Source organism: Tachypleus tridentatus, chromosome 6 (assembly GCF_004210375.1).
Source record: "Tachypleus tridentatus isolate NWPU-2018 chromosome 6, ASM421037v1, whole genome shotgun sequence".
NCBI classification, from domain to species: Eukaryota; Metazoa; Arthropoda; class Merostomata; order Xiphosura; family Limulidae; genus Tachypleus; species Tachypleus tridentatus.
The window spans coordinates 37,500,273-37,523,122 of NC_134830.1; the positions used below are offsets into that span (position 1 = coordinate 37,500,273).

The 22,850-nt window shown below is 32.6% G+C and overlaps 2 protein-coding genes across 3 annotated transcripts in view; both read right to left on the bottom strand.

The window, feature by feature from the left end:
- The window catches only part of LOC143252264 (uncharacterized), a 260,355-nt gene that overhangs the window by 227,286 nt on the left and 10,219 nt on the right, over positions 1 to 22,850 (bottom strand). The window lies entirely within an intron of this gene.
- On the bottom strand, positions 2,037 to 15,670 carry LOC143252261 (dehydrogenase/reductase SDR family member 7-like). 2 transcript variants are annotated; one of them, XR_013028904.1, is made up of 8 exons: positions 15,454 to 15,669; positions 13,687 to 13,836; positions 12,084 to 12,190; positions 9,790 to 9,982; positions 5,196 to 5,242; positions 4,101 to 4,225; positions 3,139 to 3,306; positions 2,037 to 2,652 (listed from the first exon to the last, which is right to left on the bottom strand). XR_013028904.1 is itself a non-coding variant. In XM_076504132.1 (8 exons), exons 1-8 carry the CDS (start codon positions 15,584 to 15,586, stop codon positions 2,575 to 2,577), a joined length of 996 nt encoding a protein of 331 aa, XP_076360247.1. In that variant the 5' UTR covers positions 15,587 to 15,670; the 3' UTR covers positions 2,037 to 2,574. The 2 variants fall into 2 exon arrangements, 1 of the variants encoding a protein (XP_076360247.1); XM_076504132.1 differs by having other exon boundaries at positions 4,106 to 4,225; positions 15,454 to 15,670.

The window sequence follows — 22,850 nt, forward strand, 5'->3', positions numbered from 1 at the left end:
ATTTTGTGTTTTGTATGTGACTTATTAGCTATGAACACAAATAATCAGTAGATCTTTCTCAACGGAAAATAATTTTTTCATAATTTATGAAAATAATCAGAAACCAAGACATAAAAAGTTTAAATAATTATTGTACTGTGTTTGTTTACCGAAGTTTCTTTAAATGAATTGTTTGTTTAAAATCGAAACTTTTATTTCTCACTAACCTCACCTACAACGGACTTCTATAGAGCAACATGTTATATTGTTGAAAGTTCAACATGTTGAGGACAGCGCAGCAATGTCACTGTTTTTTTTTGTAAGGTACAACACAAACACCAGCACCTAACATAACGTCTATCACATTAAATATATTCAATACTGACATTTGGATAACACTGATCTAAAGTGACCCTAGGACTTCCGATCTATGGGAATTCAATTCTTGAACAGTTCTCATACACAGTTAACACGTGAATGGTTGTCTGAATTTCTGAAAATGTTAACCGTACACGCATGAGTGATACAGATCTGAGAAGTAACTTCGCCAAACAAGAGAATTTAGGTCAAGAGGACCATCAAGGAACTTAGTGTGTAGTTTAGTTTAGACCAGCATATATCTAATAATAATTTCAAATGACAGTTTAATAAAAGTTATCTTTAGCTGCAAGAGGCCCGCCATGGCCATATCGTTAAGGAACTCGACTTGTAATCCGAGATTCGCGGGTTCAATTCCTCGTCACATCAAACATGCTCTAGCTTAAAGCCGTTGGGGCGTTATAATGTGACAGTCAATCCAACTATTCGTTGGTAAAAGAGTAGCCCAAGAGTTAGCGATGGGTGATGATGACTAGCTGTCTTTATTCTAGTTTTATACTGCTGAACAAGGGACGGCTAACGAAGATAGTCGTGGTGTAGCTTTGCGCGAAATTCACAACAACCTAACAGTTATCAATTCATAAATACCACTCAATGTACGAATTGAAAAAAATAAAAACTTTTAGCATTTTAACTGAGTTGTATTGAAATGAATGTTGACTTCTTGTTGTTCAGTAACATGTTAATAAAATTATAAAACAAAACAGTTCAACATTGTATGCGTCAAAATAGTTGTACATTAAAACATGATATTCCTTGAATAACTTTGCATAACAAAACAACAATTTATGTGTATGTAAATTGGTAGAGCCAAGCCTATTGGAAAAATTACTAGTTGTTATTAAAATATAAAAGAACTATCCATACTGCAGGTTGTGTATAGCTTTTCCAATTTAGATTAAGTTTTTCAAACTTATTAGATCATTTTCAAGTTTCTGTAAGGTTGTTTATAAAACTTATAGATAGTTTGTGTTATTTTAACTTCTCACTAGTAGGTTTTGTTTATTTGCTTTAGATTGTTTTCGTTAGGCTTACAAGAGTATTTCAAACTGACCTGATAGAGAGAAAACCAACAAAATGTCTTTTCACATTTTTTATCTCTTACCAGTTCTGCATACCCAACATGCCTTTGTCTTGTTGTATTCTGTTTGTCTTAATGACATTTATTTTTTAATTGTTTGTTGATGTATTTTGTATGCAGACTTTTTGTTGTTGACAACCCAGATGGGGTCAGAGAAACGCAAACTCATATCTGCAGTTCAGTTTGCTGTTTTGATTCTAGCCCGTGACCCTCGGATTACGAGTCGAGTGTCTTAACCACCTGGCCACACTAGGCCCCAAAAATGGGAAAATTAAATGTCTTTCTCTTATAAAAAATGAACAATTGTGCTTTACCATTTACAAAGTTAATACCCAAATCTAGACAATTACCATGGATGTAATAATTGTTACTTTTCCCATTACAAATTATTTTGCATATATTAAACCTGGAATAAAATTCTGGTTATTTATAACAATTGAAATATTAAGACATAAAATCGTTATTTTCATATGAAATGAAGGATTGTTCCTCCTATTAATGGGTTTTATCATATAGCTAAAATAAACTGTTATTGGCTTCAAGTGTAAATTCTGGAAGTATAAAGACGGAAGGGAAATCTTGTGGGAAAAACAACATTTGGAAAGAGAAATTAATTATTTTTAATGAAGCAGATTTAACAGGAAATTTTCAAATTCCTTTATGGGCCATCAAACATAAATAATGAAATCAATAACAACCCATAATTGTTGAAATAACATAAATAAACGAGGTTAAGAAACTGTGGTGTTGCCGAGTCAGAGTGGATCCAAACGCTGTTCCCCTACATTTGTGTGGTGTGATTGAAATAAACACAAAGTGGAAATGTTACTTTATAGAATTAACTTGAGTGTTTTAAATGTTGTATTGGAAAATAAAATCTGTGTTCGAAACGACGTCTTACAAAATAAATATTACAAAAGTAACATATTTAATAATTGTATCTTTATAATTCAGAGTTACTAACTGATTGTATAAAATTAATTGATAAATTGGGTAATTATGAACATATTAAATGTATGTATATATATTGTAATACCATTGCATTAATTTGAATATCTTGAGTAGAATGAGTTATATTGTTATATATAAAAACATAAGGATCTAATAAAACACACACAGTAGTATCTATACATGTTCTAAATATGATAATTAGTTTCTTCCTTCCAGCAGGGTGGCAAATTTTTCAGGGGGTGAGGAACCTTGGAATGATTACCCTGCAAAATATAAATTGATCTCTTTTAGTGACATGATAAAATGATAATAATCACAGAAAGAAACTGAATTGGTTGACAAGATAAGTATCATGATAATATGGCTGCAGTTGTGTCTTCATTGTAGGCATTAAGACGCCACCTATGACATTTCAGATCCTCTAGTTGAAAATAGTGCAATCGAATTATAAAAAAATGTTATTGTGGAGACATACATTGTCTTTCGTATAAACTCACAACTTCACTTACAGTGCAGTTCATACTAAATCCCACACATCATGATAAGAAACCAAATTGCACTGGTAACAAAATAACATGAAAAACGAATGGAACACAGAATATGTTATGCAAACATGTCACAACATAAATTCCTGTACATACTTACTGCGATCAAAATGTATAACAATTAATGATACATAAATATTTTAAATAAAACAGTATAATTTAGTACATTTCATACCATTTCATCAAACGTTAAAACAGTTTTACCTTCTGAAGAAAGTCGGCATGTACTGTGACAGGTAAAAAAATTAACAGGAATGGTTGTAGAGAGATCCATACTTCATCTAAGTTGTTAGCTAATGCAACCGCCATCAACTGGGCACAGCGAGATGTACGCATTCGTTTGTCTGTCTCCTTCTGTCTTCCATTAAACACCTACAAGATATTGATTGACCATAATGTGTTTTAATCTATCTAGCAATCTTCGTAAAAAGAAATGTGTCCATTTGGGCTTCTTGTTTAATACGAAAATAGTGGATATAAGATTTAACAAAACGAATATTTATGCATTGCTGGCCAAAATCTTGAGGCCCATGAACATTAAGAAAACTTATGCATTTTGCGGATTTAGACTGAAAAACTTATTTGAGCAGAACTTCGAAAGATGAAAATAAGAAAATGGAAAATAAACTTTTTAAACTTTTACCAGCTAGTATTTAGGCTAATTTCATAGTGTTTACATATTTCCTATTAAATGCTAAGAAGTTTTTTATTTTTATTTTTTATTTTCTTATTTTCATATTTCGAAGCTCTACTCAAATAAGTGGTTAAGTCTAACAACGCAAAATGCATATTATGTTCATTGGCCTTAAGATTTTGGCCAGCAGTGTATTTATATCTTACTGATAAAGTTACTTAATAAATTTCGGTATTTTAAATTCTTCAAAATTAAAATTATCATTAAGGTAACTTTTTCGGTAACAAAAAAAATAGAAACTCTTACCTAAATTTCTACCGATTCCCAAAAATAGCATAGTAAATCAATTTTACTAAGTTCTATTATATTATTTAAGAAATACTAGAGGTAATTTAGCCTGGTGAGGAAGCTACTGTTTATGAAACCCATTTTTCTGTGCGTGTAACAGTAAGTGAAAAAAGTTAAGACAATTAAGATTTTTCCTTCTTGTAATACACTTGTAGCAGATAATGTTACAACTGTATTCAATCACCTTACCTCTCCAGGGATCCCTGTGAAAGATCGTTCTTTTATCTTGGAGAATACTGGCCCAGGACAAACTATTGTGACAAACACTCCTTTAGCTTCAAATTCTGTTCTCAAACACTCGAAATATCCCTGAATATAATAACAGACGAAGAAATGAAGAACCGTTAATGTACTAATTAATATAAATGTGATAAAACATCTATACTCTTGTGCAATTTTTTAATAAATCTTTACATTCTTATCGGTGTGTGTGCGTGTTTCCTTATAGCAAAGCCACATCGGGTTATATGCTGAGTCTTTCGAGCAGAATCGAACCCCTTATTTTAACATTGTAAATTCGCAGACTTACCGCTGTACCAACGATATACTTCTTATACGTAACGCTTGTAAACTCCAATTAGATTACTTTTTTATTTACATACATATGTATAAATACAATTAATCTAGTTTCAGGACAAATAATTATTTCTAATTGCATGTACTTCTTATATTACTGTAAACCCTCTTTCACCATTGTTTGTGCTTTGAATTTCAAATGCTTACCAATTACTATTTACATCAAATTTCCAGCCAATTCCACATGTCGGGCTGCTTTCTATCAGGAGCCTATTATTCAATATTTCTGTAATAAAGCTCCGGTATGACCAGGTGGTTAAGGCACTCGACTCATAATCTGAGAATCGCGGATCCGAATTCCCGTTACACCAAACATGCTTGCCCTTTTAGCCGTGGGGACGCTATAAAGTGACGTTCAATTCCATTATTCGTTGGTATAAGAGTAGCCCAAGAGTTGGCGGTTGTGGTGATAGCTAGTTGCCATCCCTCTAGTCTTACATTGCAAAATTAGGGATGGCTAGCGCAGATTGTTCCCTTATAGCTTTGCGCGAAATCAAAAAGACGAACAAAAAATTTCTGTAATAATCTCCAAACAAAATATGTTGATATCACTCATTATGTTACTATGATGTTCTTAGTAAATGGAGATAACAATCAATTAAAGGTGAGGAATTTTGTTTTCTTCCGTAGTGCTTAAAAGTTAATGGATAATGTGTAATAAATTATTAACACGAGAAATAAACAAAGTATTTGGAATCCGTACCTGAATAGCATGTTTTGATCCAGTGTAAGATGCGAAATTCGGTACACCTGTAAGATTACAAGTAGACGTTCAGTTACAAAACGACCGAAAAACTAACTAATTTGAGTTTTGGATTTGCTAGCTTTTTTACAGCCAATTACAACAGAAAATACTCAATATGTAATTATATTATTTGTGCATCTTATATGTAACTTTTTTATGACACGTATTTCTCTTATCCAAGGGTTCGTTAAAAATGTTAACACAAACAATTTTCGTAAACTTTTACAGTTTGCCATTTGCTCTTCATTTTCAACAAAAGGCTAATATTCGAAAATCTTCAAATTACACATTACAACCATAGGTAAATATTTTAAAAGAAAATTAGTCTCTTCAAAAACACATTTATTTAATATAGCTTCTCTCCTTTCTTAGCACTAAACATGTATTTGTATAAAAAATCATCCTCTACTTAAATAAACGTAACAAATTAGTCTTTCATCACTATTTGAGCATTACGTGTTTCTTTCATCGAATAGTCTGGTTTATATGAAAACGATGCTACAAGTCTAGAGATGCCTTTTGCACATCTATTATTCCATCTGTTTATTCAGTATTACCTGGCACCATAATTTCTATTCCAGTTAGCTTTTGCGAAAAAGGGAAAAAAAATATTAGCCTAAACATCTTAATACACTTAATACACTTTTAACATATTCTTCCACTTTACGCGGATGTTGAGATTCAAAAACCATGTTGAGAAAATAAACAGAACAAAGGTTCATTGTAGCTGCATCGGAAGACTTGAAAGGTACATGATCGAATGTCATTGATAACATTCGATATATTTGGCTTAATTATGAAATGTTGCTGGAAGCTTGTCACACTTCATCCACTTAAAATTCTTGTTTATTTGATTTTTAACCAATCACAACGTTGTACACTTTATGTCATCTTTTTCAGCAAGAGAGATCTTTTTACAAACCATAGCCTTCAGCTTGAAGGTGATCTTATTGGTCTTCATTGGCTGTTTTAAACATCTTCTAAAAGAAATCCTCTGCTTTGGCTTTTTGTCGCTTATACGAACACCCTTTTTTAAAAATGTTTGGTTCGAATTTTGCGCAAAGCCACACGAGAGCTATCTACGCTAGCCGTTTCTAATTTAAAGGTAGGCAGCTAGTCATCACCACTCACCGTCAACTCTTGGGTTACTCTTTTACCAACGAACAATAGGAATGACTGACACATTATAACAACCCCACGGCATGACGAGGATTTGAACCCGCAACCCTCGGATTACGAGTCGAGAAACTTAACCACCAACTAACACTATCCACGCTAAGGAGTTGACTATCACTGTTATAATACACCCACTGGTTCAAGTATGAAAAATATTTTGTGGTGTAGCAGGAATTCAAACCTGGCTTGTCAACCACAATATCCAGAGCTGTTCTGCAGGATCAACCTGCATATAAGAATCTATAAACCTATAAAATACCGTTTGCTATTACAGAACTTTACAAAAATATATTTCTCCACGGAACTTACTGATATCACGCAGCAACAAAAAGAACAGTAACAAAGAAGTTCCAGTATTCTTACTCTGTCATCCCATTGGTGTTTGGTGTATTTTTTGTCTTCATATAAATCACTGTGTTTTAATTTTTATATACTTTGTGTTTGAAAAAGTAATGGCACTATGTAGACTATTTGGACTAAATTACACTACAGGACTAGTGATGATGTCATGTATCTGGTTAAGTAATTTCACAACGTTAAGATAGTCAGATAATTAAAATAAAATATCATAATCTGTTTTTAGATATTTAGTTTCTGTTATAACTCATAGAACAGTATCAAACATAAAAAATGATTAACACTGTCAATGATATCATAATATGTATATTTTTTGATGCTTAGACATATTGCTTTACATATTCAGAGTCGTTTTATATCCAAGTACTCAACCCTCTGTGAAGATGTATGTATTTTGTTTAATTTCACTTTGAATATAGTGTTAACAACATTTCTTGTTTTATGTGTCCTTGACAGCCCCCCCCCCATACGTCAGTATGGTGACGTTAAATTCGTTAAATAAACTATTGCTCCGTTTAGTTGATGTAAAGTTCCATAGTGGTACTTTGGGTTTTAACTCATATTTTAAGATTAAAGCATTTATATAAATATCCTACAATGTTTTCAAAATAATCTAACATTAAGTTATGTTTGAAATTTTTAGTAATTAGGTGATCTGATTTTTACTTCGTATATATATATAAATATATTCGTTAAGAGGGGAGGAGAGGTGCCTCGGGCTATCATTATTATGTATGCAGTATCTGTTCTGTTCGCACAAAAAGTCTTGTTTTTCTACAATTAATTTACCGTACTGTAGAAGAGTCTACTTGTTATATTTATCGTGTTTCAGTATTTGTGCATGAAGTTGGCTTGTATGGTTTGTTTCCTTTAATTTCGCACGAAGCCATACGAGGGCTAACTGCTCCAGTCGTCGTCAATTGAAAAGTTATAGACTAGAGGGAAGGCAAATTGTCAACACCACACACTCTTGGTGTATTCTTTTAGCAACGAATAGTAGGACTAACAGTCACTTTATATCGTCCCACGGCAGAAAGGCTCAACATGTTCGTTGTAACAGAATTTTAAAGTCGCATTCTCAAGATTGCGATACAAGCGCCCCCCTAGTCACGAAGTCATGCCAGGCAAAAAAAAAAATAAATAAATGTGGCCTTTTTGAAAAATTCAACGGCTTCCAGATATTTTCGAAGTATCACTCACAAAATATACATAAGAAGCCTGTTTTAACATTATTTTACTACTTCTATCAACAACGACTGCAAGTAACGATAATATAATCACAACATTTACCAGTAATATAGTATCAACATTAAATATTGTACAGAGAAAGTTACTTTTTGTGCTTCCTATATCAATAAACATGACAAACAAAACGTGAACTAATAAAAACAAGTAATTAATTTTTAAACTATGCGTTTGAAGTTAAACATAAAGCTACACAATAATTGGGCTATGTGTGCTATGACTACCACGGGGAACCAGCTCAAACCTCGTGCACTCTGATTCACAACTAAACCCATCATCCAGGTCCATCGACAGAAAAGTGTCGCGCTGTTTTAACGGCAATTAAAATAAAATGCAATTTCTTGTGACTTACAAATTTTCTTGGTCAAAAAGTTAGGACATAAAAAACACGAAATATGTTTAAAATAAATACGGTTCGAAATGCTCAATTTGAAGAGAAGGAGTGTTTCCTAATTTGCAGAAATTTTTTACTTAAAATGGTCTAATTTAATCATTGACCCCATTAGTATGTCGGTGGTTAGCTCGCAGTCTAGTAACGCTAAATCGACTTTCATTACAGGCGGTAGGCATAATACAGATAACCCAATTCCTAGCTTTATACTTAATAACAACGAGCAAGCAAACAAATAATCAACCATGAGTTGATACTCGTAACCAGTGGTTACATGACTTTTAGTTCTTTTTAGTATTTTTATTTGTTTGTTTTTTATGCCAGGAAGATTTAGTAACTACTTTTCTAGACGCACACGGTACCGATTACTCCATCACTGAGAACTACGTGCACTTTTGGTCTTATATCGTAATTTGAAAAAAAGCGAAATCATGAATTATGGTAAATAATGAAAATACGGACAAGCGTAGGTGTTAATAAGTTGTTTTTGTTAGAACGTTTATTGTCAAAAAGTGTTTGTTTGTTCTGCATTTCGCGCATTGCTACCAAAAATGTTCGTCCTTTCAACCGTGGGGGCATTGTTATGTGCCGGTCAGTCCCACTATTTTCTGGTAAAAGCGTAGTCTAAGAGTTGACGATGGGAGGTGATGATTTGCTGCCTTCTCTCTAATTTCACACTACTAAATTAGGGACGGCTAGGGCAGATTGTCCTTGTGTATCTTTGCGCGAAATTCAAAAACAAACGTAACTAAGCCTGAGACTAGTGGGTTTGTAGACTTTGGTGTCGTCGATTAGAATTCTCTTATATTATTCTAAAAATTCCGTTGCAATAAAGACGCTAATTTTACTGCCAAATGTTTTCAGATTTCTGCTGATCTAGAATTATTATCAACAGAATGGATTTATTTGATCTGAAGGTTAGCTGCTATGAAACGAATTGATTGTGAAGATTAATGCCAGAATTGAACGTAAAATATGGAGGGTTGTGCGTTCGAATCCTCTTCATATCAAACAACCGTGGGGCTTTATAATCTATCGGTCAATCCCGCTATTCGTTGGTAAGAGAGTTGGCGGAGGGTAGTGATGACTAGCTACCTCTCCTGAAGTCTTACTCTGCAAAATTAGGGACAGCTAGCGCAGATAGCCCTCGTGTAGTTTTACTCGAAATTCGGAACAAACCAAATCAAACTACGTTTAACACCACGATAAATGCACAAAAGTCATTTATCTAAAATACGTCTGTGACGTTATACAAAACTATACACATCTCATGCAAAAAAAAAACCTTCGTTCACTTACATCGATTTCGATAGATGTCATATTTCTAAAATTTTATTTTACGTTTTTGACAATAACTCGAAAGAAAACGTACGAGTCACCCACCACATTTACCAGCGACACTGCTGTTCACCATAACATGGCCGCCTCCGTTTGACAGGAAATGAGGTAGGACAACCCTTGTTAAAGATACGTGAGAGAAGACATTCGTGCCAAAGATTTGATAGTCTACTTCTGTGAAGATTCCATCAAATGGAGCCCTTTGAGAACGTCCGGCATTGTTCACCAAAATGTCTAGCTACAATTTAGAAGAACGAAAACAAATGTAAAGATTTGTTGTTTACATGTGAATACACTTTACAATATCAACGTGTTTGATTTAATGTCCGATACCAAAGACTGTAAGTCGCACATAGATTTTCCCAGAAAGTTAATATTTTAGTAAGTTACATTCACGAAAAACGATAGATCAGTGTAATAAACGGAAAAAAAACAAACAAACAAAACAGAAAGTTTACTTCTGTAAAAAATAAAAAGTAACATCTGACCTTACTGCATTTCGGAATATTTCTTAAACACTTATAATCTTCTAAACAGTGACGTAAAGTACGGCTTTTTACAAGGAAAAAACAACAACGCAAAATTTTAAAATTTCTTAGGAATTTCACCACTTACTAATTGTTAAATTTCAAAGATAGTTGCATCAGAAGACAGTTCAAACTTCAAAAGTTCAGCTTTTTTCCTTTTATAGTTTTAAAAACATTGCAAAGACTTCCCGGAAGGGGTATGTTTCAACTTGAAATGAATTGTGAATTGATCGAATTGTGTAAATATAAACTGTAAGCGGAAAAATTGTTATTTACCGGACTACTTTGAATTATTTAAGAGCATACGTTTTGTTTGTTGTTGAAGTGGTTACCTTCACGAGATATTATGTGGCGGAAATTTGAATATTAAAAAAGGAATATTGGGTGTCAGTGTTACAGTTATTGATACATCGTTCAGATGAACAAAAAACGGAAATATTAACTAATTTAGGCTTCTTCAATACGTTTGTGAATGTAGAAGGAATGTGATTCTTCTGTCTTAGTTTGTTGTATAGGATTTTTTATTGTTTGATTCGAAGTAAAATTTAAAGTATTATTTCAGAAAATCTAGTTTCAAATGCAGATAAAAAAACAGTGAGTAAAACAGTTAGAGTTGCTGTAATGAATTTATTTGGAGACGGCACTGACAGTTTTGTCAGTTTCAAATAAATATATACACTTGTTAATTGTTTTAAAACTTCGTTATTTTACACAAAAAGAAAACCAAGAATTGTTTTGCTTCTTATTACTTCAATCATCTCCAACTGCTCCTTGTTTCTGAAAGCTTTATAAGAAAAATATATGATGAATATATGTGTAAAGTCCAGTTTCTTACTTACACTTTACAGGACAGAATGTTGGTACTTCACACTAATGATTTACCTTACGGCATGACCAGGCGTTCGACTCGAAATCTGAAAGTCGCGTGTTCAAATCCCAGTCACATTAAGCATACTCGCTCTTATAGTCGTGGGGGCGTTATAATGTGACGGTAAATCCCCTTATTCGTTGGTAAGAGAGTAGCCCAAAAGTTGAGGGTGGGTGGTGATGACTACATGCTTTCCCTCTAGTCTTACACTGCTAAATTAGGAATGGCTAGCGCAAAACAAACTTACAAATTATTATTAACTGTATACATCAATTGTGAGGCCTCGTTTATACTACTGTGTACTGTTTGGGCTCCCTTCCTCAAGAAGAACATTGAATTGTTGGAGAAAGGTTCACAGAAGAGTCACTAGGATGATAGATGTGTACTATGAAGGGAGACTGAAATATCTAACCTTTTTTTTGCTCTGGCGAAAGGAAAGATTTGACCGAAGTGTTTAAAATTATTAAGGGTACTGATGATATAAATAAATCAACTTTTTGTGTTTAGCGGTGAAAACAATAAGACAAGGGGTCTTAAGTAATTGTTTAGGCAGCGTATGTGTCGTTTGCACTTTAAACAGTGTTACCTTTTACACAGAGTGGATTCCTTTTGGAAGGAACTATCTTCAAGTGTGGTTGAGGCATAAAAGGTTAGATGAACATATTGATAATAAGAGGTAGTTGTAGTTGGAAACTACAATGTCAATAAGCACATTTATGTCTTTATAAAATTTTATGAATTTGTGAGAAATGTAAAATTATGTCAAACGCAATTAAGCCTTAGTTAGTTTTAGTTTATATATACAAAGACATGGAAGGCATTTAAAATTGAAAATTTATTTACAACAATGTTTTAAGACAAAGTGCTCGAATCGGTAAAACACAAAACAACCTTACATAAATCTCAGTCTTTGAAAATTTAATGTATGTATTGCACCTTCCTACCTTTTTGAAGTGTCCAACAACTTTCTGAAAGCATTCCGAGTGTTTGGAAAAGTGCGTAATGTCAAAGGGCACTAGAAGGACGTCATCATCTTTTAACGAACCTCGGACTTAAAATTGAAAAAAATAATTTAGGTGCATGAAGATCTGGGCTTATCAATTATCTACGACTTTGTTTTAAAAGTACTTATTACACAGGGCTAGATTATCGTGTCAAATAGTTCTCCGAAGCTGTTCTATCTTTGGAAGCAAAATTATAAAATTTAGCTTTTTTTACAGTGCAATTACAGATTAAAAACAAAATATAACGTTGTGAGTGGTCAACCACAAAGTATTAACCCCCTCTACACAAAAACAAACAATCCATAAACTTATAAGAAAGGCAGTCAGACAGCTTTAAAACAAAATATTCAATAAATACCTCATCGGAAACAAATTGAATGTGCAGAAATAAGTGCTAGACATTTTGCAATTTTCTCAGTTATAGTAACGTAACAATTTGCCCTTTCAATCTCAATACTTACAAAATATTCTGGTCTTAATATCAAAGTTTATTAGTTCAAAATAAGCAATCATATCAGAAACAAAACAATTTTAAAATAAGAAAATATATGACATAAAAGTATCCAGACCCTCCGCTATATGAATTGATAAATAGCACTATAATCGTCAATAACTAAAAGAGTTGGTTCTGTTGCTACAACTGTCAATAACTAAAAGTGTTGGTTCTGGTGCTATAACTGTGAATAACTAAAAGTGTTGGTTCTGGTGCTATCACTGTCAGTAATTAAAAGTTTTGATTATGATACCATAACCGTCAATAATTAGTGATGCTGTTTCTTTCGCTACAACCATCAGTAACTCAAAATGTTGGTTTTAGTACCAGATCTTTCAGTGACTAACAATATTGGTTCTCTTCTCTAAATGTCAGAATGGGAAATTCTGTTTCTGGTGTTATAATTTCCAACAATTCGAAATGCAGTTTATGGTGTTTTAACCTTTTTAAAATGACACTGTTGTTACTAGTGCTACAACTGCTAGCAACTAACAGTGCTGTTTTTTTTTTTACTATAACAGTTAGTAGCTGACAATGCTGTTTCTAATTCTATAAATGTCAGTCATCAATAACACTGCTTCTGGTGCTGTAACTTGCTGTTTCCATGAATTATTTATTAAACAGTTTTGTTCTTTATTTCTTTCGTATCTGATGATGGCGAGTTAACGTGCTCAAGTATTACATATTTATGTTTTAATTTTACTATTTGTTTCTCTCTCTTTTAAGTAAAAGGAAGCGGTTACTTTCCATTGCTTTGCCAGATATTCTTTCAAAGTTACACCTATTTAACTTTATCATCACAAATCATAGTATTTGCAGTAAATTTTACACTAATGCATCATTCCAGTTATATTCTAGGCTTTTAGTTTATTTGTATGTATATGTAAAGATAGTGTGTTTTCACGTGACCAGAAAATTCACAACTGGTCAATTTCTTTAATATCTGATGGATAAGAGATTGCTATAGATAAACAAAGATGTTATTTACGTTATTTAACACCAGTCTCATTTTTAAGAATGTGATTTCTTTTTGATTTTAACAATACTTACCTATACACTCTGTCTTTACGGCCTCCAACTTGTCTACATTTCTTCCAGACAAAGCTAGTCTGACTCCATATTTAGCCAGCTCGTAAGCTAATGCTTCTCCAATTCCACTAGAAGCCCCTGTGATCCATGCAACTTTACCACGTAACTCAGCTAATAAAATGTCATATACATCAATATATCTTCACTTTAACATTTATTAACATTAACTTTGAAGTTTACCTTTTGGAATAATCAGCTGACATGGATGACAAGAGAACTTTGGTAAAACTGGCCACATTAAAACATATATGTATAGTGGTTTGTGTCTCTCTGAATCGTTCAGAAACTGTTTGCAACGATTCATTAACGCAATTTTATGAATATATTTTGAATTTTTTTAAGTATATTTCACATTTCTGAGTGGACAGAAACTGTGAAAGTTATTGATACCAAGTTTGTTTTCAATTGTAGAAAAACGTTTGTTTGCGATAGTATTGAACATAGTGGTAAAAAATTGAAACACACAAGACAGATAACACTGAGGTACTCTAAATTTTTATCTTAACGAAAAGGATAATGCTGATCTCACAAACACGTGTATTGACCTATCTGCTGAAATCTTAGAAGTAGACAAAAAAACTTCCAATTAATCACAAAAACTGATGCCTGGTAACGTATCCAATATCATGCTGGTATAATACGTTTTCTCATGATAAGATGAAAACACATAGAGGATGATCGTTGTTGAAATAGAATTTCCCTATTGACCTTTTTTTAGGTAACAGTAAAAATGTCGGCATTTATATGATAAGTAAAGCACTTTCTTAGAATATTAGCAATAATTTATAAGTTAGAAACTTACTGCAAGAACAAAGTGGGTTTTGTGACAACTTTTTTTTAGCGTTGTCCTAAAACACTTTAGAAGTAATGGTGAAAAATATGCTGGAAGTGATTTTAATCTACGATCCATTTTGTGTTTTTTATCTAACCTATTAACTATGAACAGAAATAATAAGTAGATCTTTCTCAACGGAAAATGTTTTATTTATAATTTATGGTAAATAGTGAGTGGGTTTTGAGTTTCATGGCCCAAAGCAACAAGGCTATCTGCGTGTCGGCCATTTTTCGTGTAGTGTCTCTGACTGTGTAAAACTATATTCTTTTGTAAGGTAACTTCCATTACGGAAAAACACTGTGATATTTACTATTATTGGCATCATTGTTTTGAATTAGAAAACAAAGTAGATACGTATAAAACACTTTATAAATGAACCTATAAACCAATATACTATTTTACCAGGCTTCCTTACCATAGTTCCTATTTTCACCATGTGCACAGTTACATTGTAAAATTAACTACTCAATTTCAGTGACTTTATTACGCTGTTACTTATTATTTAGGCATAGTTTGTCAACGTTAGAACCTTATCTTGTGACCTTCTAATTCAGAACAATTATACACTAAAAGTAATCAATCAACTCTTAAGACTTCAGTACATCGTCATTTAAGCACAGTTTCAAAATGATAAACTCTTACTTGGGGACCTTCAGCTTCTGTACAATTATTTGTGTAGTTAAAAGTAACATTACAATCACAACAACATTACTGCCTCATCTAAAATCGTTATTAAAATCTTACCTGTATTCTCAAGACGGCTGGTATGTGAATTAAAACTTTAATTAAGGTAAAGTATAGAACAACATTCCGACCTATTTAAATCTTCACCAACCGTCTTGAGAATACATTTTTACTTCAAGTGGGTTTTTCGTCATCATGAATAACACTACCTGGTGACCTCCCATATCTTTCAGTCCACAAGAGTGTTAGATCTCCATCTGCATGCAAATAAAACCACTTAAACCACAAGACTACAAAGAGTAATATAAAAAGACAGATTAACCAAATCCATTCAGCATCCATGTTACCGACAGACAACGAATACTGTTGTTTACTGTGTTTAAAATTTTCCTCTGTATAGTTCGGTATAACTAGTTCTAATGACGCTAAACGACGCCAGTCACATGGTTGACTGCTGCTGTTGTGAAAAGGTTCAAGGTTCACACTTGTTTGGTCATTTTGAGTGACAACACTGGTGGTGTTAGTTAACTGTTACAGCTCCAAAGAGAAAGATGCCTAAATAAAATAAACTTCTTGAATATCCTGTTCATTCCGTCCCAGTATTTATGGTTTTGCATACCTGATCAATTTTTTCAAAAATCACTCGCCGGTTAAGTATTATAAAACTCTACATATATTGATATGTACTGTGTAAATGGAATTTCTTTTACTTTTAGGTTAATTACATTGATCTAAATGTATTTAATCTGTTGACATTTATACACGTAGTATTTCTTACACTTTCAGTAACATAAGTTATATCATTAAACGTTGTTCGCTCTTCTATGTAAAATATTTTCTCAACCCAAATGAGCCGTTTTTGCATATAAACGAGAACACTGTTAATGACATTCAGTTAATACATATAATATTACCAGTCAAAGAACAAAAGAATCTTTGATACCGTACTACCTTCACCAAGGTTTTCCTTTCCAATACTTCCACTGTAATTGGTGTATTGACAAATATTTCTTGTGAAACGTTTTATCTTCAAATAATATCACGTAAGTATGGTGAACTTTTTATACCTGTTGCTGCGTTTAAACACAGTCAAATGTTATGATTTACTATCCAGTTATAAATTTCTGTAATATTTTTTGGATTCCGCCCATCAAACTGCCACCAAGGAAATTGCTACCCACGTGATTGGCCCAACTAGATATTTTACCGGTTTTGAAGTACCAAGCTTAATTATTTGGTTTAAAATTTGTGATAAATATTACCCAAATTTGTCTCCTAACAGAACTATCTTTTTTTCAAATGCCATTTTTGACGTTTACTACATAAATCTACAATGGACAAATTAAGAGGAATGTGTGAAAAAAACACTCAAGAAACATTTTGTAGTCGAGGTTTAGCTCTATACTTTTTACCCCAATAAAAACTAGTAAAATGTTTAAAACGGTCCCAGTTAGTCTGTTTCCTAATGTAAATTAAGCATGTACCTTTCGTCATTATATACGGTTCTTTTAAATGTTTTGCTTGAAAAATCGCCTTACAAAAAGACAAATCACATGAATCAGTGATTCTTCTGTTTCTGCTGCGCTTTGTTACCTGAGCCTGTTGTTAGGTGGCTACAGAAATTGAGATACGAAAACTTGCACAGCAAAAAAGAAAAAACAAGAAGCACTTTTTCTTTTAAGTAGGTTCAAAACATCTTATACATGTTTGTTTTAGTTATTATTTTTAAACATATAAGTTTTAAAAAGCTTTGCATGTCTTCCTTTTAAAACACAGTACAATAAACGTCAGATTGTTTATCAAAAGCACAACGTGTGTTATCGTAATTTAAACTGTTTGTTTTGAATTTCACACAAAGCTACACCAGGGCTATCTGCACTAGCCGCCCCTAATTTAGAAGTGTATGATGAGAGGGAAGGCAGCTAGTCATCACCACCCACCGCCAACTCCTGGGTTACTCTTTTACCAACTAATAGAGGGATTGACCGTCACATTATAAATATTTTATTAGCAGGTCTGATTCCGTGTATGAAACATCTTGTTCGTATAATCAAAATTTACTGTTCATTTATTTGCAAGAATCACTTGGTGAACTTCTGAAGAACGATTTCGTTAACATGTCGTAAAGTTGGTTGGATATAGTGCCCGACATGGCAATTTGGTTAGAGCGCTAGACTGGTAATATGAGAGTCGCAGGTTCGAATTCCTATCACACCAAACATGCTCGCCCTTTCAGCCGTGGAGACGTTATAATGTGACAGCCAATTCTGCTATTCCTTGGTAAAAGAGTTGACCAACAAATGCGAAAGGATATAACGCTGGGGGAGGATTCGGTAACAAGCACAAACTGTAAAAAAACCGATTGAATTGGTGCTAGATGACAAAAGTATTCTGTTACATCTTGGTGTTCAAGACTTGTGCCCATCACTAGCCAAACGTTGCGTGATACAACTGCATCTTATCTCAAGTATTTCTAACTTATTGTTTTAACTTTTGTTTATCGTTTTATTTTATCATTACACCAAAAATAATTAAAGCAAATTTAAAATTTTAAATAACATTCTACTAAAACATTTCCTTGTTATCAAAGTGGTTGCACTGTACCTTTACTCAAGGTAAAGACAGATACGTTTATTGAATGGGCTTTAATTTTATGTAGTTCACGTAAATGCTATTTATCAACATTATTTTACCCCATATGTCTCGTATGATTTCATGCGTGTAATATTCCATAATGTTTCATACATTTATTTTTTTCTTTGTATTTTGTTTTAATGTTACGGTCAATCCCACTATTCGTTGGTAAAAGAGTATCCCAAGAGCTGGCGGTGGGTGGTTATGACTAGCTGCCTTCCCTCTAGTCTCACACTGCTAAATTAAAAACGGTAGCGCAGATAGTCCTCGAGTAGCTTTGCGCAAAATTCAAAACAAACAAACAATCTATGATTTTTATGCAAGCTTTTTAAGCTACGTTGTTTTACAGGCATTTTATGTTGAATTAATAAATACTGGTCTGTTTGAAACAAACAACAAAACAAACAAATCCACAGTCAGACAGACACAGGCAAATTGACGAAATTTTGTTTATTACAACGACGTGTAATGTTCACAGTAAAATAAAATATTATTATTTATTACAGTGTACAGAATATGAAATAGTTATGAGTGTTTAGTGTATGACTGGTGTTTACCAGTTGCAACAAATAAACTCAAAAAACAAAGATAACCAGTAGTAAAAGATAAAAAGGTGTTTAGAGCTGTCTGTGAGACGAATCAGAGCTAAACTATGTCAAAGCAAAGTAAATGTAAAGCTAAGTAACAAATCTGGAGAACATATATCACGTTTGATGACGGCTTGAATACGTAATAAACGACACTTTATCACTGATGTGCAACGTTCTTGCAAGACTATGTCATCATCAAATATCTGATTTTGTCGAAACGTTGAACATTTTTACTGAATTTTGTTTCATTCAATCCGTCTCCAAACGTTTACTATCACACTTTGCGACTCTAGTACAATTAAACATAAGAGATGTCTCATACCACAAAGTGTTGAAAAACACCACCATTTATCTTGCAAGTCGAAATGGGTAATATTGTTTTTATTTCTCATGCAATCCGAAAATCTCCAGAGGAGTTAAATTGAAATAAAATTCCGATTCTGGAAGATGGATTATAAACATTATTGGTTTGAAATCACTGTGGAATACATGTTGTATGATATGATAGATTATCATGTCAATAAAATGTTTCTCTTTGTTGTACAATTAATTTAAATTAATTAACGTAGTATTGTCAATAACTGAGAACAAAATCATTTTTATAAAAGAGTATTTTTGATGAGAAACCTGTTATGAATATTTCCGATCATTCTGACCTTCACTGCCATAAAAAAAAATTACACAAGTATTTCTGTGTTATTTTGTAATTCTTGTTAAAATGACCTGAAATTTAGTTTATTTGTTAAATTTTATGTAAAACTATTCAGGTGCTATCCACGCCACCTATCAATAACTTAAACATTCAACACCAGAAGGAAGATAACTTGTCTGCACTGTGTACCGCGAGCTTTTGGGCTTCTATTTACCAATGGAATGTAGTATTGGTCATCATATTATAACATACCAAGAATGAACATGTTTAATCGCTTTCCACTGACACAGTGGCACGTCCGCGGACTTATTTCACTAGAAAACGGGTTTCGATACCCATGGTAAGAAAAGTATAACTAACCCATTTTGTACTTTGTGCTTTATAGCAAACAACGTGTTCTATAAAAATATTTTCTTTTTATTTTGTTTTTGTATTTTCTCTCCTCTGAAAATAATAGTTTCATTCTGAAATAAATCAAAGGCTAAATATTACATTAGTTTTTCTCTGAGATATAGTGAAAAAAATGTTAAACTTTTAACTAAAATAATATAAGCAAATTAAATTATCAAATATAAAAGAATATATTCTACTCACACACGACAATAATAACACAATTATAAAAAAATCATGTTTCAAATGGTTTTTTTTTGTTTTCACTGAAATTGAGTACTTTTATTCATTAACTGTCACAGCGATATGTCAGAGGACTTACAACTCTAAAAACTGGGTTTCGATACCCGTGGTAAACATGCACACCAAAACTCTTCACCACCTCTTAAGATGTGTGTTTTCAATCTTGAGACCCAAGCCATTAGCAATAGGTTAGCCATAGCTCAAAATATACCCAATAATAATATTTAAATTGTTAGTGTTAAATATTTTCCAATATACATATCAATCAACAGTTAACGCATTACCCAAGACGCCAATCAATCGAGCAGCTTTGTGCTCATATTCAAACAAACACACTATGACAGTGTATGTTCATCAGTCAAGTTACAGAAACATAATTGTCAACAAAAATATTTCTAACCGTTTTTAAAGATATACAAAACGTTTTCGAACTTTTCTTAGTAATAAGTACACAACAAAAATATTAACAGATATTAAACACTGTTTACACTCATATTTCTCACATAATTTCATCATAATACCTATTGGAGAAAATATTTTACCAGATACTTAACATATCCACTAGTCGGGTCATATAATTTATTATAGATTCTACATAACAGTATATAACAAACCAAACACCATAATTAGTTGTATTTGCTTCCTCTTGCCACCTATCCGTAATTTGAACATTCTAGACCAGGGGGTGGGAATAGTTTCCTGGTATTGACCAATGCTTACTTCTAAGCTGCTTCTTACCAATGGAATGTGACATTGTCAATTATTATGACGTACATATTACCCATTACTTAAAGAACGAGTTAATGTAACCAATAATTCACTTTACATATTTTAATTGTCCTGAAAAGCACGCTTATTTTACTGCAACTAAATATAATAAATGAACAATTTTCTCTTTAGCTTTACCATTATATTAAATGCCAGCATTACCACCCACTTGACGTTCCATAAACAAAACTTTAAGACTGTCCAACATGAAAACTGCTGTTTGCTGGGATCTCGTTATGTGGTCACTCATTGAAAACAGATGCGCTGTTTTATCATATTACTGATGCATAACAACTGATGTCAAGAAAAGAAAAGTCTGACCTTGAATTCGCCTGAACCAAACAAATTATATATTTCTGTATCTTCTACTTAAACGTATCAATTCTACAAATGAGCGTAATCGTGAAAAGATATTTAGTTACAAACCAAATTATTATTTTCAAAATTTATGGTAACGTAAGATATGAAATTCAGTGTTTCGTCATAGCCCACTATGATATCATACATACTCAGCAAAACGTCTGGTACAAAGCATCATAATTTATAATCTTATTGGATTAGATATCATACAAATTATGTTCATTTCAACTAAGTACGTAAGATTTTATATAGTTTATAACCCATAACGAATAATCTTTCAAAGTTCAATTTAATTATGTTATGTTATAATTTCGATAGAGACTCCGAAAATATAACTGACGGATACAAAACAATGTTTCAGTAAGTATAATATCAGTGTTTCTATATGTCAGATGATCTGTTCTGAAAGTGACACGATTTTCATGTTTAGATTTGTTAGGCAGTAAATTTAAATGATCTATGTAAATTGCAGTTACTGCTGTTACCTCTTTGTATAGAACTTGTTTGTTACTAACTACATACAGTCTCCAGGTTTGATCTGTGTCTTTCAGCCTATTCGTGGCACGAAACGCGTGTTTAACATTCGAGATAACTGATCATTTTGATAGACTTTCGTTCTTGAAAACATGCAGGTAGGATGTCAAGTTTGAATACACATTTGGACTTATTGTGTTCGTTGAAACAGATAACGCTTGTATGTGAATGAATCATAGAACACTGTGTCTCACTGAAGGATTTATTAAAGGAAGGAGTAATCAATATGGAAAATAGGTTTATGAAAACAAAAGTTAAGCAAGTAAATTATTATATAAACCCGCTATCTACGCATTCACATTGTACTTAATATTGAAAATAAATGATTCAAACTTTATATTGGCATATACTTTTTACAGAAATTTAATGTTCACCATATTTTAACTAGAGCTTTTGTATGCTACAAATTTAAAAATCTGTAAAATGGTTCGCGTGAATGTGTGTTTGCAATATTCTATTTCTCAGTATTTGATGAGACGTATATTTTAATTAGTGAAGTACAATTTTTTTCATATTTCCAACTTTATACAATGTTCGACATTCAGTTATCCCTCAAAGTTCAGACGGTGTCAGTCAGTTAAGAGTACCTTTATAAAATGATGACAAACCGATTAAAGCAGATGTTGTTAAGAGTTATCCAGATTAGATATAGATTTTAGAACTGTATAATTTAAGCTTTCGAGAACATTGTAAACATTTTGTCAGGTTATTTGGTTTTAAATATTTGCTTTATATTATAATTTTACAACAAAGCTTATATTTTCATTTTAACTATTCTTTCAGCTTACAGATAAATTAATACTGAACAAGTAAGAGATAACATATAATATTTTCTGTATGTATTTTATCTCTCGTACTAGTTGCACACACTCATTACAAACAATTTTCTTTGTTTAGCTCTGTTTTGAACTGAGTTTGTGTGTTAATAAAAACGATTCTTTGTTGTATTTTGTATAAACACCCCTTCTAGTTGGTGAATTCCAGAGGGACAAAAACTAATTTATCTGCAGCTTTGTTTCCGTCGGACCTCCTATTTAAGAGACACTAACTGTTTACTTTTCTGAAAACCCTTGCACAGAAAAACACCATAAATCAAAAATTTCACAGAGTAATGTATTTTCACAATCACAATCTGCGGATCTCAGATTCAAATCCCGTCTCACCTAACATGCATGTACTTTCAGCGGTGAGGATATTTTAACGTTACGATTAATCCCATAATTGTTTATTAAAAGAGTATCCTAATAGATGACGATAGGTGTTGATGACTAGCTTCTTTCGTTCTTGTGGTGCACTGCTAAATTAGGGATGGTTATCGCATATAGCACTTGTGCAGCTTTGCGCGAAATTCAAACCAAACTTTAGTACTTGATTGCTAAAAATATTTCAATTAGAAAAATATTTCCAGGTAAACGCAAAACGTTAAAAACCGAAA

Coding starts and splice junctions, on each gene's coding strand:
- LOC143252261 (XM_076504132.1), bottom strand. CDS start 15,586: ATGGATGCTGAATGGATTTGGTTAATCTGTCTTTTTATATTACTCTTT. Junction 13,837..15,453: donor AAGATATGGGAGGTCACCAG/GTAGTGTTATTC, acceptor ACATTTTATTAG/CTGAGTTACGTGGTAAAGTT. Junction 12,191..13,686: donor CGTAAAGACAGAGTGTATAG/GTAAGTATTGTT, acceptor TTCAATTTTAAG/TCCGAGGTTCGTTAAAAGAT.